The sequence below is a fragment of the Mastomys coucha genome, unplaced genomic scaffold (assembly GCF_008632895.1).
Source record: "Mastomys coucha isolate ucsf_1 unplaced genomic scaffold, UCSF_Mcou_1 pScaffold23, whole genome shotgun sequence".
Taxonomy (NCBI): Eukaryota; Metazoa; Chordata; class Mammalia; order Rodentia; family Muridae; genus Mastomys; species Mastomys coucha.
The window spans coordinates 98,619,049-98,633,010 of NW_022196906.1; the positions used below are offsets into that span (position 1 = coordinate 98,619,049).

The window sequence follows — 13,962 nt, forward strand, 5'->3', positions numbered from 1 at the left end:
TTGTACATGATTTCCAATTTTTAAAAGTTAAAATATAATTATATCATTGTCCCCTACCCTGTCCTCCCTCCAACCCCTTCCATGTGCCCCTGGCTCTCTCTTAAATTCGTGACCTCTTTTTCTATATTTCTTGCCTGTGTGTGCATGGGTGGGAGCGTGCGTGTGCGTGTGTGTTATCTTGAATATAGAGCTACAGTCTGCTTAGTCCATGAAATGTTGCTTGTCTGTTTTCAGAGCTGACACTTGGTATTGGAAAGCCAGCTGCAGGATTTGTTTTCAGGGAGGACTATTCTGCAGCTCTCACCTGTTATTTGTTGCCTGTGGCTCTTTGTTTAGGGTTGGCTGCAGGATAACCCCTTTTCTGTTAGCTTACTGCCTGTAGACAAGCAGAACTGGGGCCTCCTTTCTCCTTACAGTAATCCTCAACATTTTTTTTTTTTTGGCTTGGTTTTTTACTCTGGTTTTGTAAATTTGAAAAAAAAAAAATCTCCTCTCTAGATCCAACTTCCTATAGTTGACTTTCAACACAGCTAAGCAATAATTTATTTATAATGAATTAGGAATACTAGAGCTAGCAAGGTAGTTCAGTCTGGTGACCTGAGTTTGATCCCCAGAACCCACATGTGTGAGAGGAGCAAACTGACTCCTAAAAAGTTGTTCTGTGACGTCCATTCGTATTCTGCAACAGGTAGGCAACCACATGTACACACACACACACAGACACACACACACAGAGTGAATGTAGAAGACATTGACTATGATGTGAGCTGACATTTAATGAGAAAACTGGAATGAAACATTATCCACAATGACTTATGTGCATTATTTCAGGTCTTATTCCTTAGTGATACTACTATCCCCACTCTCCAGGCAAAGCACCTCGACTTTGGGGCAGTTTGACTGTTTCCCATGTCTTAGTTGGGAAAGGGTGGACCTGAGGTTTGACTGAGCTTCCCTGATTTTGCTAGGTAATCTGCTTCCCCAGGGAAAGTACATATCCTGGCACCCCACCACTGAGCTGTCATGGCCACAGGGCCAAGCTGAGCTCCTCATTCATTCTCCTTCCACGGGGCTCCCTGCTCACTGCCTTCATTATCACTGTGCCCAAATACTTGGCAGAAGCAACAGAAATGATGAGGACTTTGCTTTTGTTCTCAAGGAGTTCTGTCCACATGGGAGAGGAAGCAGGGGTGCTGGGGTGGCATTATCCAGGGCATAGGAGCTTGAAGAGGGGTCAGTTACATCTCAAGGATCAGGAGGTGGGGCCCTGCCTTGTGGTCAATGTCTCCCAACTAGGCACTATTTTCCACAGGCTCTCAAAAGATACCACCAGGTAGGAACAAAGTATTCAAATATATAAGTCAATGGGAGACATTTCAGAGCTAGTACAGGTCTGAATCCTTATCCCTCCCTACCCTAAATGCCCGGTATAACTCTCTCACATGTACAGGCAATGCCTATGATGGTTAATAGCCATTGTCAACTTGATGGAATTTAGAATCACCTAGAGAAAAAAAACTCAAATGTTTGGAGGTGTATAAGGACACTCCCAGAGAGGACTGGTTATGGTGGGAAAGACCCATATGGTGGGAAAGACCCATAGCTGATGTGAGCCACGTAATTCCATGGACTAGAGTCTCAGAACGACTATAGATTAGAGAGCAGGCCGAGTGACAGCATGCTCCTTGTCTCCCCCCTTCCTCTCTCTCTCTCTCTTCCTCCCTCTGCAATTGATTTCCCCAAACATTATCACTCCTTAACATTGTCCTAGATAAACACAGAATATATTAACCAATTCTCCTTCTCACAATAATTTTATCATGCCCAGGGTATCAGGAGACAAGACAAACTCATGACAGAACATTGTTTCTGTATTTTAATACATTAAAATAAATTTAATAATGAATCTGTGGTCTAATCAGTAATTCATAATTATACTAAGGAAGAAGTAAGAATCATTTATGAAATAATTACTCTATTTGGAGACAGAATATTTTTTCCAAAACCAAAATCCACCAAGATTTCTACCTAAAATCTTCATAGACTAACACAGCAGAATTCATTTAATAGTTTAATTTTACTTGGATGTCCTCCTAAGTTTCACTCAGTAGATAACATGAAAGATTGTCTTCAAAAGTGTCTGTTTATAGGACTAGGTGGAGCTCGGAATTTGTGTTTATAAGAAGTCCCCAGTAACAGCACCTACTGGTCCAGGAATCACGCTCTGGTAGCCCCTACTCTAAAGTACATGCCTGGTACAAAGGAACCACTTATACACCCTGAACCAAGTTGGATTATTCAAAACAAAACAAAGACAGGAAAAATCTCATAGACTCTTCAGCAATATTTAGCCAAGTTCATGATTAGTAAGCTGATTTTTAATATATTTTGCTATACTATTGTTTAGTTTATAATCTGAAGAATTGCCAGCTTATATCTTTCTAAATATTCCAAATATTCTAATTGAGATGGTGTTTGGCTAATGTAAAATTTAGTATTCTTCATCTAGAAAATTCCCAAACTCTCCATCTGATATAACTCACAGATTTCCAAAGCTCTCAATATGTGTATATATGTATAATATATGTGTGTGATGAGTGTGTGCATATGTGTGTTATATAACATGTATTTATATAATAAACAAAAAGTATCTCTCTATATTCATGCCACACATACATACATGAATATCATGTATTTTCCTCATTTGCTACCCATTACTCTCTCTTAGCCCTCTTCCACTCCCACTGGATGCCCAGCAAGTTCACCTCCTACTTTGATGTCTTCTTGTGTGCTTGTGTGAGCTGCTGAGTTTAACTAGGACTGCTCACATGGCTGTGCTTGTGGAGTGGTTCACTGGAGCGTGGACAACTGACCAGGGGCCACACCACAAGCCTAGTAGACTCACCTGGCCCCAGCAACCATTAACTGCTCATAGCCCCTCAGCTTGAGGTGGTGATTCTTGAACTACCTCTCCGCCCTTCCCAAATACCTTTCCTCTGCTGACTCCGAGGGAAAGGAATCCATGCCATAAGACCGGAGGTCCTACAGCACTGAGGAATCCTTTATCAGTGGGCAGAGGCAGCCTTGCCTCAACTCCAGGCCTTTTGACATAGAAGAGGTCATCTTCTATATCCACATGCTGGGCAATGTCACTGTCTTTATTTATGAAACATCCAGGCCAGAAACCACAACGGTTCTGCTCATAATGACCTACTTTGGGGACACTCTTAAAATACCCACTGCTCTCAAGGTTTCATCAAGCCACCTGTCCCAGATGCTTGTCCTTTTCATAAACACCGCAGTGACTTCTCGAGTAGTTTTTCTGTTGGAGTATGAAAATGTCAAGCCTTTCCTCTTCAAATCACTATTCATGTCTTTCTCTTCCCAGGTTGTGATGAATAACTTAAGCCCAGCCTGGAAGTCATTCAAAGTATCAGTAAATTCTCTATGCAGCGGAGATCCAGACCGCAGGCTGAAGGTTAGATCCATATCTGAGAGATGTGAATTTGAAAATGCATTGCATCCCCTTCTTCTCCCACATGAACAAAGCCACACAGAATTCTCTGTGCCACTCTCCCAACCCTCTCACCTTTTAATGGAAGCTTCTGCCGGAGCTATCGACACTCATACAATAGCCCTAAAATAAATCTTAATGTATTATGTCAAGACAGTGCCGGGGGCGTTTCAGAAACAAAATGTGGCAATAACTTCAGGGTATAATTGAAAGTTTCTGGAAGAAAATATTTCTGCATCAAGTATCTATTGTTATATAACATATTACTCTCCCTTGACCCCACACTGAAGTGTGGTAGTTTGAGATAGTAAACATGTTTAGCTTATAACTCTGTGCATTGGCAAACTGGATTGAGCCAACCTAGGTGGTTCTTAGGCTAGATGTGCTTGGTCTCTGTGAGGCACTCATAGTCTGCTGTCCATGAATGGGATGACTTCTAGGAGTTGGCAGGCTGTCATATGCAGTGTACATGGGGGGGGGTGTCTTTAGACTTTTATGTATAGTAGCTGTGGGTTTCAAGAGTCCAAAACAGAAGCTGCAGGGCCTCTGAGTGCAAGTTGAAGAACTCAATTACTTTCTCCACAACCTAGAAGCCAAACTGTGCCTATTCCAGATCCAAACACAACGTATTCTACCTCTCCATGGGAGGAACTGCAAAGTATTAGGAGCATTCTTTTTAATCTATCACAAATGCCTTGAGCACTATGGGAATATAGAAGTTAGAGGGACTGGGTGTCATGCAATGGGAGAGTCAGGAATCATGAAAGGGAGACAACAGACTGACTACCAGAAATCTCTTCCTGGAGACACACGCTGTCATCAGTGGGCTGGTCCGCCCTTGATCTTGGAATGAAACTTGAGAAGTTTCATTGCTATTAGCACAGAGCCAACTCTGTTGGTTCAGGATGGCAAACTCATTGCACACAAACTGCTGATAAGCCCAAAGTCCAGCTGATTAACATGATTATCAAGCAGATTCAGGGTCCCATCATCTTCTCTGGGGCTCTGTATTGTGAGCAAAACAAAAGGAAGACAGAAGTCAGAAGGTGAATGGAGCCCGAGAGCAGAAAGTTACTTTTTAGCTTCTAAAGGGCAAAATCATCCTCATCCACATGAAGATAAAAGGAATGGTCCACTTACCACTCGGAATTAGCATCTGAGTGCCTCTCAGGGGAGCCATTCTCAGAAAGTTGGGAAACAGGCATTGTCTTGGTGACTTTTCTGTTACTGTGATAAAAATACTTTAACAAAAGCAACCTAAGGGAGAAAGTGGATTTTTTTTGTTTGTTTGTTTGGTTGGTTGGTTGTGGTTTTTTTTTTTTTTTTTGTTTTGTTTTTTTTTGCTCACATTCCAGGCTGCAGTGCATGTGGTGCAGGACTGAAGGCATCAGGTACCTGGAGCCTCTGGTCACGTTGCATCTGCAGCTGGAAGAGAGTAAAGACTCATGCAAGCTAATGCTCAGCTTACTTCCTCCATTCCTACACGGTTCAGGCTCATCCACCAGTAATATGGGTCTTCCCATGTCAATTAACATGATCAAGATAATCCTCCAAAGGAACACGTCAGGGATCATCTGTCAGTTGATTCTCAGGTTTGTCCAGTGGAAACTCCTTTTCAAGATGCCTGAGAGCTACAGCTTCTGGTATGGGTGGTAATTACCAATTCTGCTTTGAGTAGTGCTCATCCATCCCAGAAAAATAACTCTTTTCCTTGGGCCACGAATAAAATATCACCTCTTTTGGCATTTTGTAGTTGTTCCTTGGGCCACGAATGAAATATCACCTCCTTTGGCATTTTTGAGAACTCTGTGATCTCTGTAGGAATAAGAACTTGTATGAGATGATAGAGTCATAAGACATAGATAGTCAGATGGAAAATAGAAAGAGGCAGAAGTAAGGAATGATGGAAGAAAGAAGAAAAGAAGGGAGGATAAGCATGGAGGGGAGAACCAGTTTCTCAGCATCAGCATCTTCACAGCTGACCTGACCGGCTGGTGCTGGCCGGGGGGACTGTCCTGTGCATCAGAGTCTCTCTCTCTCTCTCTCTCTCTCTCTCTCTCTCTCTCTCTCTCTCTCTCTCTCTCTGTCTCTCTGTGTGTGTGTCTCCCTTCTCTCTCTGCCTCTCTATGTCTCTCTGTCTCTCTATATCTCTCTCTGTCTCTCTCTGTGTGTCTCTCTGCCTCTCTGTGTCTCCCTCCTCTCTCTGTCTCTCTCTGTCTCTGTCTCTCTCTGTCTCCCTCCTCTGTCTCTCTGTCTCTGTCTCTGTCTTTCTCTCTGTCTGTCTCTATATCTCTGTCTCTCTGTCTCTGACTGTCTCTCTCTGTCTCTCTCTGTCTTCCTCCTCTCTCTGTCTCTCTCTGTCTCTGTCTCTCTCTCTGTGTCTCCCTCCTCTCTCTGTCTCTCTATGTCTCTCTCTGTCTCTCTCTGTGTGTCTCTCTGTCTCTCTCTCTGTCTCCCTCCTCTCTCTGTCTCTCTGTCTCCTTCCTTCTCTCTTTCCCCTCCTTCACTCTCTCCTTGTCTCTCTCATCAATTTGATAAACCAAAATATATTTAGACATTGAAAAATGATCCCTAAAGGGTAAAATCACTTTTAATTAAGAGTTGGTGGAACAGTCCAGTGTTTTCAAAATCTTGACATATCCACAATGCCTAGACAGCTTGTTAAAATAGGAATAGCTGAGGTTCACCTGCAACCCCGAGTTTCTGATTCAGGGGATACAGAATAGTCATAAGAATCTGCATTTCTATCAAGTTTCCTGATGGAATTCATGCTCCTGTTCCAGTGACCACACTTTTTGAGATGAAGCATCAGCAGCTTTCACTAGTGTCCGCTCTGCCCTTCTGCCTTCCTCCCTGCCACCCTCTCTCTGCCCAGTGCTCAGACCCAGGCTGTACACCCTGCAATGCAGGAGGAACAGCAGTCGGCCCTCTGCTTTGGAGGCTGTCCTCATTCTTCTGCCTTTCCTTGAGCACACTGCTTGCTTTTGAGTCTCTTCAATCTCCTCCCACTTGCAGAACCCCTTCCTGTGGTGCTAACATCTATGGGGTGCGTCCTAGCCTCATTTACCAATACTTTCTCAGCCCTTGTAGTGGGCAGTGAATCTGGGCACATGTGTTTATGTGTATTCTTACACATGTGTGTGCATACATATGAAGGAAAAGCTTGGTATTGTTCCTCGGGTGATGTCAAACTTCAAAAAACAAAACAAAGTCTCTCATAGACCAGAAATGCACTAAGTAGGCTAGGCTGGCTTGCCACTGGGCCCCAGCAATCTGTTTATCTCTACTGCCCCAGTGCCAGGATTAAACATGCACATTTTACTTACCATAGGCTCTGGGGATCAAACCCAAATCCTCAAAGAGCTTTGCAGAATGCGCTGTCTCACCAGTTCACAAGCTTCCTGCAGATGTCTCTATCTTCCCGACTGATGCTGCTTCTCCACACGGTAACCATCTGTTCCCTGTACATCCAGACATCTAGCACATCCAGGCCCCGCCTGGAGTTCCTACAGTATCTGCTTCTGGCTTTAACCTGTGCAAGGGAAGCTTGTATAGAGAGGTTGGCAGGATAGGCCTGAGCCTCATTGTGAGGAAGCTTCCCTACCACCCACTGCCATGCTGGCTCTATGGTGGCACTCAGCAGATCACTGTAAAGTCAGCTCTTCTGGAAGGTGAGATGGGTTCTTGTGCAGCCTTTTATTTATATTTATTGGTTCTTTTGCTTCAAGAGCAGCCATGAAATTCCAATATGGCTTCTCCAAACACTGCAGTGCTATGCTGCCAGATGGGAGCTCTGATCATATGGGTGTCATTTTCCCAACCAACAGAAATGAAAAGTAGAATGTCCTAAACCATCCATCAGGTTAGATTTTTAAACCCTAGCTTAATAATTAAGGCTTTTTGTCCCAAAACATTCAAATGTCTTTCTTAGTTACGCAACATCTATGTGAACATCACCTTTAAGTAGTTAGTAGCTTCTCCATGTCTGTTTGTTTATGTTTCGGTCGGTTTGCAACTCCTCTCCATGATAAAAGTTAAAATAGTGACTAATGGATATTTTCAAAATTGATTGATTTATTTAATGTGAAAGTATGTAAGTACACAGGTTGTTTGAAAAGTGCCGTGACCTCCCCACCTCCCACCCCCATACCATCACACAGCTTCGGAAATCATCGATCATGGCGAGCTTCCTGTGATCACACCCTGACATTCTCCTGTCCTACTCACACCACTGGGCTATCTTGAAATGGATCTAGACTAGGGTCGATGGCTATGAACCGCAGTGAGCAGGCAGAAGGCCTACAGTGCTCAGGCACCCCTCCCCCAGATTTCTCTGATTTCTTTTAAAATGACCAGGGGAAAGAATAGATGTTTCGAATTGGATAAAATATTTACATTTATTTTTTGCTACATGATAAGATGATGATGTTTTAAAGGCTTGTGGGAAGCTACTATAGAAAGCCATAAAGGGGGGAAAAAGCCTGAGCCCAAGCAATACTATGCCATGGGGTTGCTTAGCCACCACATTTCCCAATGTGAAAATACTCCAGGATGTACCACGAAAGGATGAAGGCCCTTCCAGTAAACACAACCAGGAAACTATCTCATGCCCAAGAATGTTACCTGGAAGCATTTAATGCCATCAGATACCTTGCCCACCTGTGCATATCTGCCTCTCTGCTAGCGATTTGCTAACTTATGAAACAGTTGGATCTTCTGTCCTGTATGTGTGCATGTGTGTTGTATGTGCTCACGTGTGTCAGGTGCACACACCCCAGATGGATGCTGAGGCTGAAGGAGGATGTGGCGTATCCTGCTCTATCACTTTGCACTTTGGTACCTTTAGACAAAATCTCTCATTAAATCTGAAGCCAGGATGACAGCCAGCAAGTCCCACCTCTCCTCTCTCTGCCTCACCCACCCATACACAGTGCTGGGGTTGCAGACACAGAGCTTGAGGCCACACAGGAGGGTTGGGAATTTGAACTCATGTCTGTGCAACAAGCACTCTTACCCACTGAGACATCTCATTCTAGTTTTATATTATGCTTTAAACCATGCCCAGGGTGTGAATGAGACTCTTTAATGAGTTAGTTGTTGTTCAGTCTTTGAAATTTTAACTTTGTTTTCTGTGAGGTTTCAAAAAAGAAAAGAAAGAAAGAAAGAAAGAAAGAAAGAAAGAAAGAAAGAAAGAAAGAAAAAAGGACTGGTTTGTCCTGATGATTTTCTATATTCTCCTATAAGTAGGTTGTTGGGGCCAAGTTCTGATTTCTGGCAAGAATGCCCCTGGTATTATTAAGAATTCATGGACCTTTATGTGACTGTTTCAGTCTATTTCCACTGTTATTAATCCTTTCACACTTTGTATTGTTCTGTCTTTGGACAGTGAGACCTCCTTTAAATTGTCCCTTGAATTCTTCTAGCTCAAACTCCATACATGGGTACTTAATGGTACTTGCTTCCTAAACCAAAGCTTTGAACATTAATTTAAAAGTTCTATAATTTCTTTCTCCCTAATACATAACTTTATGTGACATCAAGTTGTTGACTGTCTCTTGAATTCATTCCTTCTGACTTTGATTTATTAGAATATAAGTCACCACAATAAGCATTTTTGTTTTTACTCTAGAACAAAATGCTTCATTTTCTGTCATTGTAATATTTAACAAGAAAAATGTCTACATGTAAGATATTTTATGAGGTCTGAAACCCTGAATCACTTGATGTTCCTTTAAGGGAAAATACTCTCCAAAAGACCAATTCAATGAAGTGTAGTATTCGTCAGTTCCTTTGATTTGACCAACACACTACTCCTAAACAAGCCATAAATTTTAGAGACAATGTGCTTCTCACAATAGAGTCTTCCACATTGATAGGGGAGCTTTTAGAGAAGGAGAGGGTTAGAGAGCACCATTGGTAAGCATTTACTGACGCCATAATGTGCTTAGTACTGAGGGGAGAGGCCACACCAGAGCAATCTTGACAAACACCACATGCTCACACTGAGAACTTTGAATCACCTATACTCAAGGAGCAGATCTTCTTTGTTCTCCAATATCTTAGTCACGTAGGCGACTTGGAGACTCCCCTCTATAAAGTACATGTGACATCCTTCAAGTAAGGGTTGATGAAAGCTAGCTGCTTTGAGAGTAGCGGGCAAGAGGCCCAGGCTGTGAACTGAGGTCATTCTAAGGTGAGCACAGAGAAAACATAGACAGGTGATCAGAGGTAATAGAAAGGAAGGAGAAGTGTCCTCCTAAAGCCAAAGTAGAAGTCAGACCTATGAAAGTGAGAAAGGAATCCCAAATAGCCATCAGAAGTGACCACCAAATGAGACTGTTGCCCATGCCTGTTCTGATCTTCTGTCACCTCCTCCTTTTTGGCTGCCAGGCTGACTGACATAATCAAACAGCCATAGTTGCGAGTTGCCACCTGACACTCCCAAAGTTGGGACTTCTGAATGATCCTTAAAGTGCTCTGTTAAGTCAAAATCCCAGCTCAGTGAGGCTGGAGACTTCCTTTTTAATAACTCGTAAGTAGTACTGGACACAACCATTTGCTTAGCATGCATTAAGAGATACCACCTCCTTCTTACTGCCGACCTGCTGCTGGTCCCACCTTTCGGCGGTTCGTTATTTTTCTCCCATCTTAACACAAAGCTAAGTGTACATGTCTCTGTGTGTTCTTGCCATTCTATAAAATCATTTGCATTTGTTCTTTTGCTAATCCAACTATCTGCATCTTCCCCTTCTAAGTGTGGCCAGGCTGTCTTGAGTTGAAATTGCATTTTCTCCCTAAGTCCTACTGTTTTTCTTTGGATTCTCTGAGCCAAAATGATACTCAATTGCCCAGTGAATTGAGTTGGAATGGCCCTCTAGTGTGTTCTTAGTTTGCCTTGGACCTTTGCTTTTTATCCCTAATCTCACATGGCTCTTAACTTCTGGACCCCTGTATACTCATTACCTTTAACCCATCTCCATCCTTTAAATATATTTGCATTCCTTATTGCTGATTTGCTCTAATAAATCTGTATTCTACTTCTTGGGAAGGATGATACTCCATTGCAATTTAAATCTCCCCAAATCTTAGTCATTAATAGTGACCCCCCATTCAGTTCCATAAGACCCCGTATCTATAGCGTGGGAATTGATCAACATTTTCAGGGGTTTTGGTGCATGCAAACCACAGGCACCTTGAATTGGAGAAACTAATACTGTGCTCAGGATTACGGGGGATTGTAATTAAGAACCTGGCATTATTAGACAATTTAAAGCAACTCTACTTCTCCTTTCTATTGCTGAGTAGCTATGAAGGGTAAGGGACTTGGATGTCCATAGTCTTATTACATTTTCTTGAAATCTGTTCAAATTCAAGCTATTTCCTCATAGCCTTCTGGGATCTGGGCTGTTGGTCTTGTGCCTGTCACTCATTCACTCTGCCTAAGTGTTCAGAAGTTTACAGGAGGCTTCAAGACTCATCCAAGTCTCTCTTGATTCAATAGCCTTTGGCTGTGGAATTCTTAACTCCACTTGAGTCAATGGCACCCCTGATCCGTGATTCTACCTGGTAATCAATACCACAGTGTGGAAAGCAGTGTTAAGTGATGCAGGAATCAGGCAGGCTTATGAACTCAGATGGGACATGGCTTCCTCATTTTAATATTTCTTCCTTTTCATTAATACCATCCTACTTCACAAACGAGGATCAGAGATTCGGCTTTGTAGAAAATAATCTAAGATTCACAGCTTTAATAAGCAAAAATCTTACCTTAAACCTGAGCCTCTCATGCCTCTTTGTCTCTGCTAAAGCACAGATAGTATTTACTGAGTGCTTGCCAGGCTCCAGGAACTGTGCAGGGTAGGCCCTTGGCTTACGTTTTCTCACTGAACTCTGTAATTACCTTAGCTTAAACAATCCAGTAGGGGGTTAGAGAGATGGCTCAGTGGGGAAAGTGCTTGCTGTGTAGACATGAGTGCCTGAATTGAGGTCCCTAGTACCCATGTTAAGGACAGGCACAACTGTATACATCTATAAACCCAGCACTGGAGGATGATACAGGAAAGAACAGGATCTCTCAGCCCATTGGCCAGTCAGTCTAGGTGAATCAGTAGGTGAGCTCCAGGCTCAGAGAGAGACCTTGGCTCAAAACACAAGGGAAAGAACAATTCAAGAACTTAATTCTGCCAACTTAAACACATATACAAATACAAAAGAAAGTTTAAAAAGCTATCACATAAGGACCCTCCATCTATCAAGTTTATTTCTTGCTTATAAAGCAAGCACAGATAAAACATTCAAATCAAAGTCTGCTTTGTTATGAATCAAGAACCCAGGTTTCTTCTGGGTGTGGTGGCACAGACCTTTAATCCTATGGCTGGGGAGGCAGAAGCAGGTGGATCTTTGAGTTTGAAGCCACCCTAGTCTACATAGCTAGTTCTAGACTAGCCAAGACTACATAATCAGCCCCTGGAGAGAACTCTTGAGGGTGGTGCTCAGGTTCCTTGTACCTATGGCTCACCCACACCCTACTACCCACATACATCAGGAAACATAAAAAGGAAACTTTGGGTCCCAAGAAATTTCAGCTGAAACCAATTACTAGAAGTCAGTAACAGCTTAGTCACACCGAGCAGCAAGGCAAACTTAGCAGTATAGTCTAGTTAGATGCCTATCAAGAAAAGAAGAGATTATTATGACTGGCTGTTTGACTTCTCTCTTAGGGTTTCATTGCTGTGAAGAGACACTACGACCAAGGCAAAACTCTGTACAAAAATTTACAAAACTCTGTACAAAATTTAATTGGGGCTAGCTTACAGGTTTAGTCTCTTATCATCAAGATGGGAAGTGTAGCAGCATCCAGACAGGCATGATGCTGGAGACAGAGCTGAGAGAGCTACATCTTATTCCAAAGGGAACCAGGAGAAGACTGGCTTCCAGACAGCTAGGAGGAGGATCTCAAAGCCTACCCCCTCCATGACATACTTCCTCCAACAAGGCCACACCTATTCCAAAATAGTGCCACTTAATTCCTGGGACAAGCATATCCAAACTACCATATTTCACTCCCTGGTCCCTATAGGCTTGTTCAAATTCATGAGCCTATGGGGGCCATACCTAGCCGTAGCATAATACAAGATACATTTAGTTTAACTTCCAAAGTCTCATAGTCAATAACAGTCTCAAATATGTTAAAAGTTCAAAGTCTCTTCTGAGATTCATCCCCTAACTTTCATATGGAGAAATGCTTTTATTGCCCATTTTGCAGATGGGAAGTTTGGGCCTCAGAAGAGGAAAATAGTATTTTAACACCTGGATCCACAAAGTTTTTAAGTGGCATGAACAGAATCAAGTCTGTTTGACTTGTGAACTAGATCCCACACCAACATTGTACAATGAAAAGTTCTGAAAGGACAGATATATCCTAAATCTGTGTGTTCAGAGAATCAAGTGGCAATATGAACACATCAATTATTATCTCCCAGCCATTCCTTCCCTTTAAGCACCTTCTGATTTCAGTTGCCCTGTGATAAGAACCCATTCCTCTTCCCCCAAACATGATCCTTTCATCTACAGAGTAGAAAACTTCCCTTCTCCGTGTCCCAGAACCCTGCTGCTAATGAGAGTTTTCCTCTATGTGTTGTATTTAGTGACTACAAAAGGGGAAGAGGGGTGATGTCTCCAACAAATGAAGTCAGCAGTAGGTTCTGCTTGCTTCAATATCAAGGTGATGCTTTTATCATTGAGAATCATTGAGGGGGGAGGCAGGGAGAGGGAGAGGGAGAGGGGAGAGAAGAAGGGAGAGGGAAAGGGAAGGAAGAGAGATACTACCTTCCCAAGGCAAGTCCTGTTTTATCCATGAATCCAGCAAGTTGGATTTACATAAAGCTTAAGCTATGGAGCTAGTATTTAATGGGTATGGAGTTTTAGTGAGGAAGACAGATCAGTTCTCGTGGTGAGCAACGGCAGTGGTTACACCACAATGTGATCATACTTAATGCTGTAGAGCTTCAAAACAATTTGATGATAAATATAATATGATAAATCGTTTACCACAATAAATAAGTAATCTTCTTCCAGTTAACATGAGTAAACTTGAAACATCTACCCAACATCAGTGTTTTATGGAGCCTTTGGCTCCTACCTCTACTTCTTACAGCTTACCTACTCTTGCTCTGTCAGTCACCTAGCAGGAGGGGTAGCTCCCCAGAGATTCCTTCTGACACTGGAGTTCTGTTTCATAAATCCTCTTCAATCATTATGAATGAAGAGAGGCTGCACCAATACCCCACTCTTCTTTTCTCCACAAATCATCCTTTCAATCATCCATTGAGTAGACCCATCCACACTTGTCTCTGTGTGATGGCCCTGAAGCTAATGGAAGCCCTCCTCAGCCTGTTGTATTAAGAAACCGCAAAGGAGGAGGGGTAAGATCAGCCCCAAGTACCGCT

The 13,962-nt window shown here is 42.7% G+C and overlaps 1 protein-coding gene across 1 annotated transcript in view; it reads left to right on the plus strand.

Annotated features, from left to right (window-relative positions):
* Positions 1-13,962, plus strand: part of Cpne4 (copine 4) — a 466,654-nt gene that overhangs the window by 351,945 nt on the left and 100,747 nt on the right. The window contains exon 7 of the mRNA XM_031344408.1: positions 3,389-3,478. Within this exon, the coding sequence (XP_031200268.1) occupies positions 3,389-3,478 (90 nt within the window). The remainder of the gene's footprint in view (positions 1-3,388; positions 3,479-13,962) is intronic.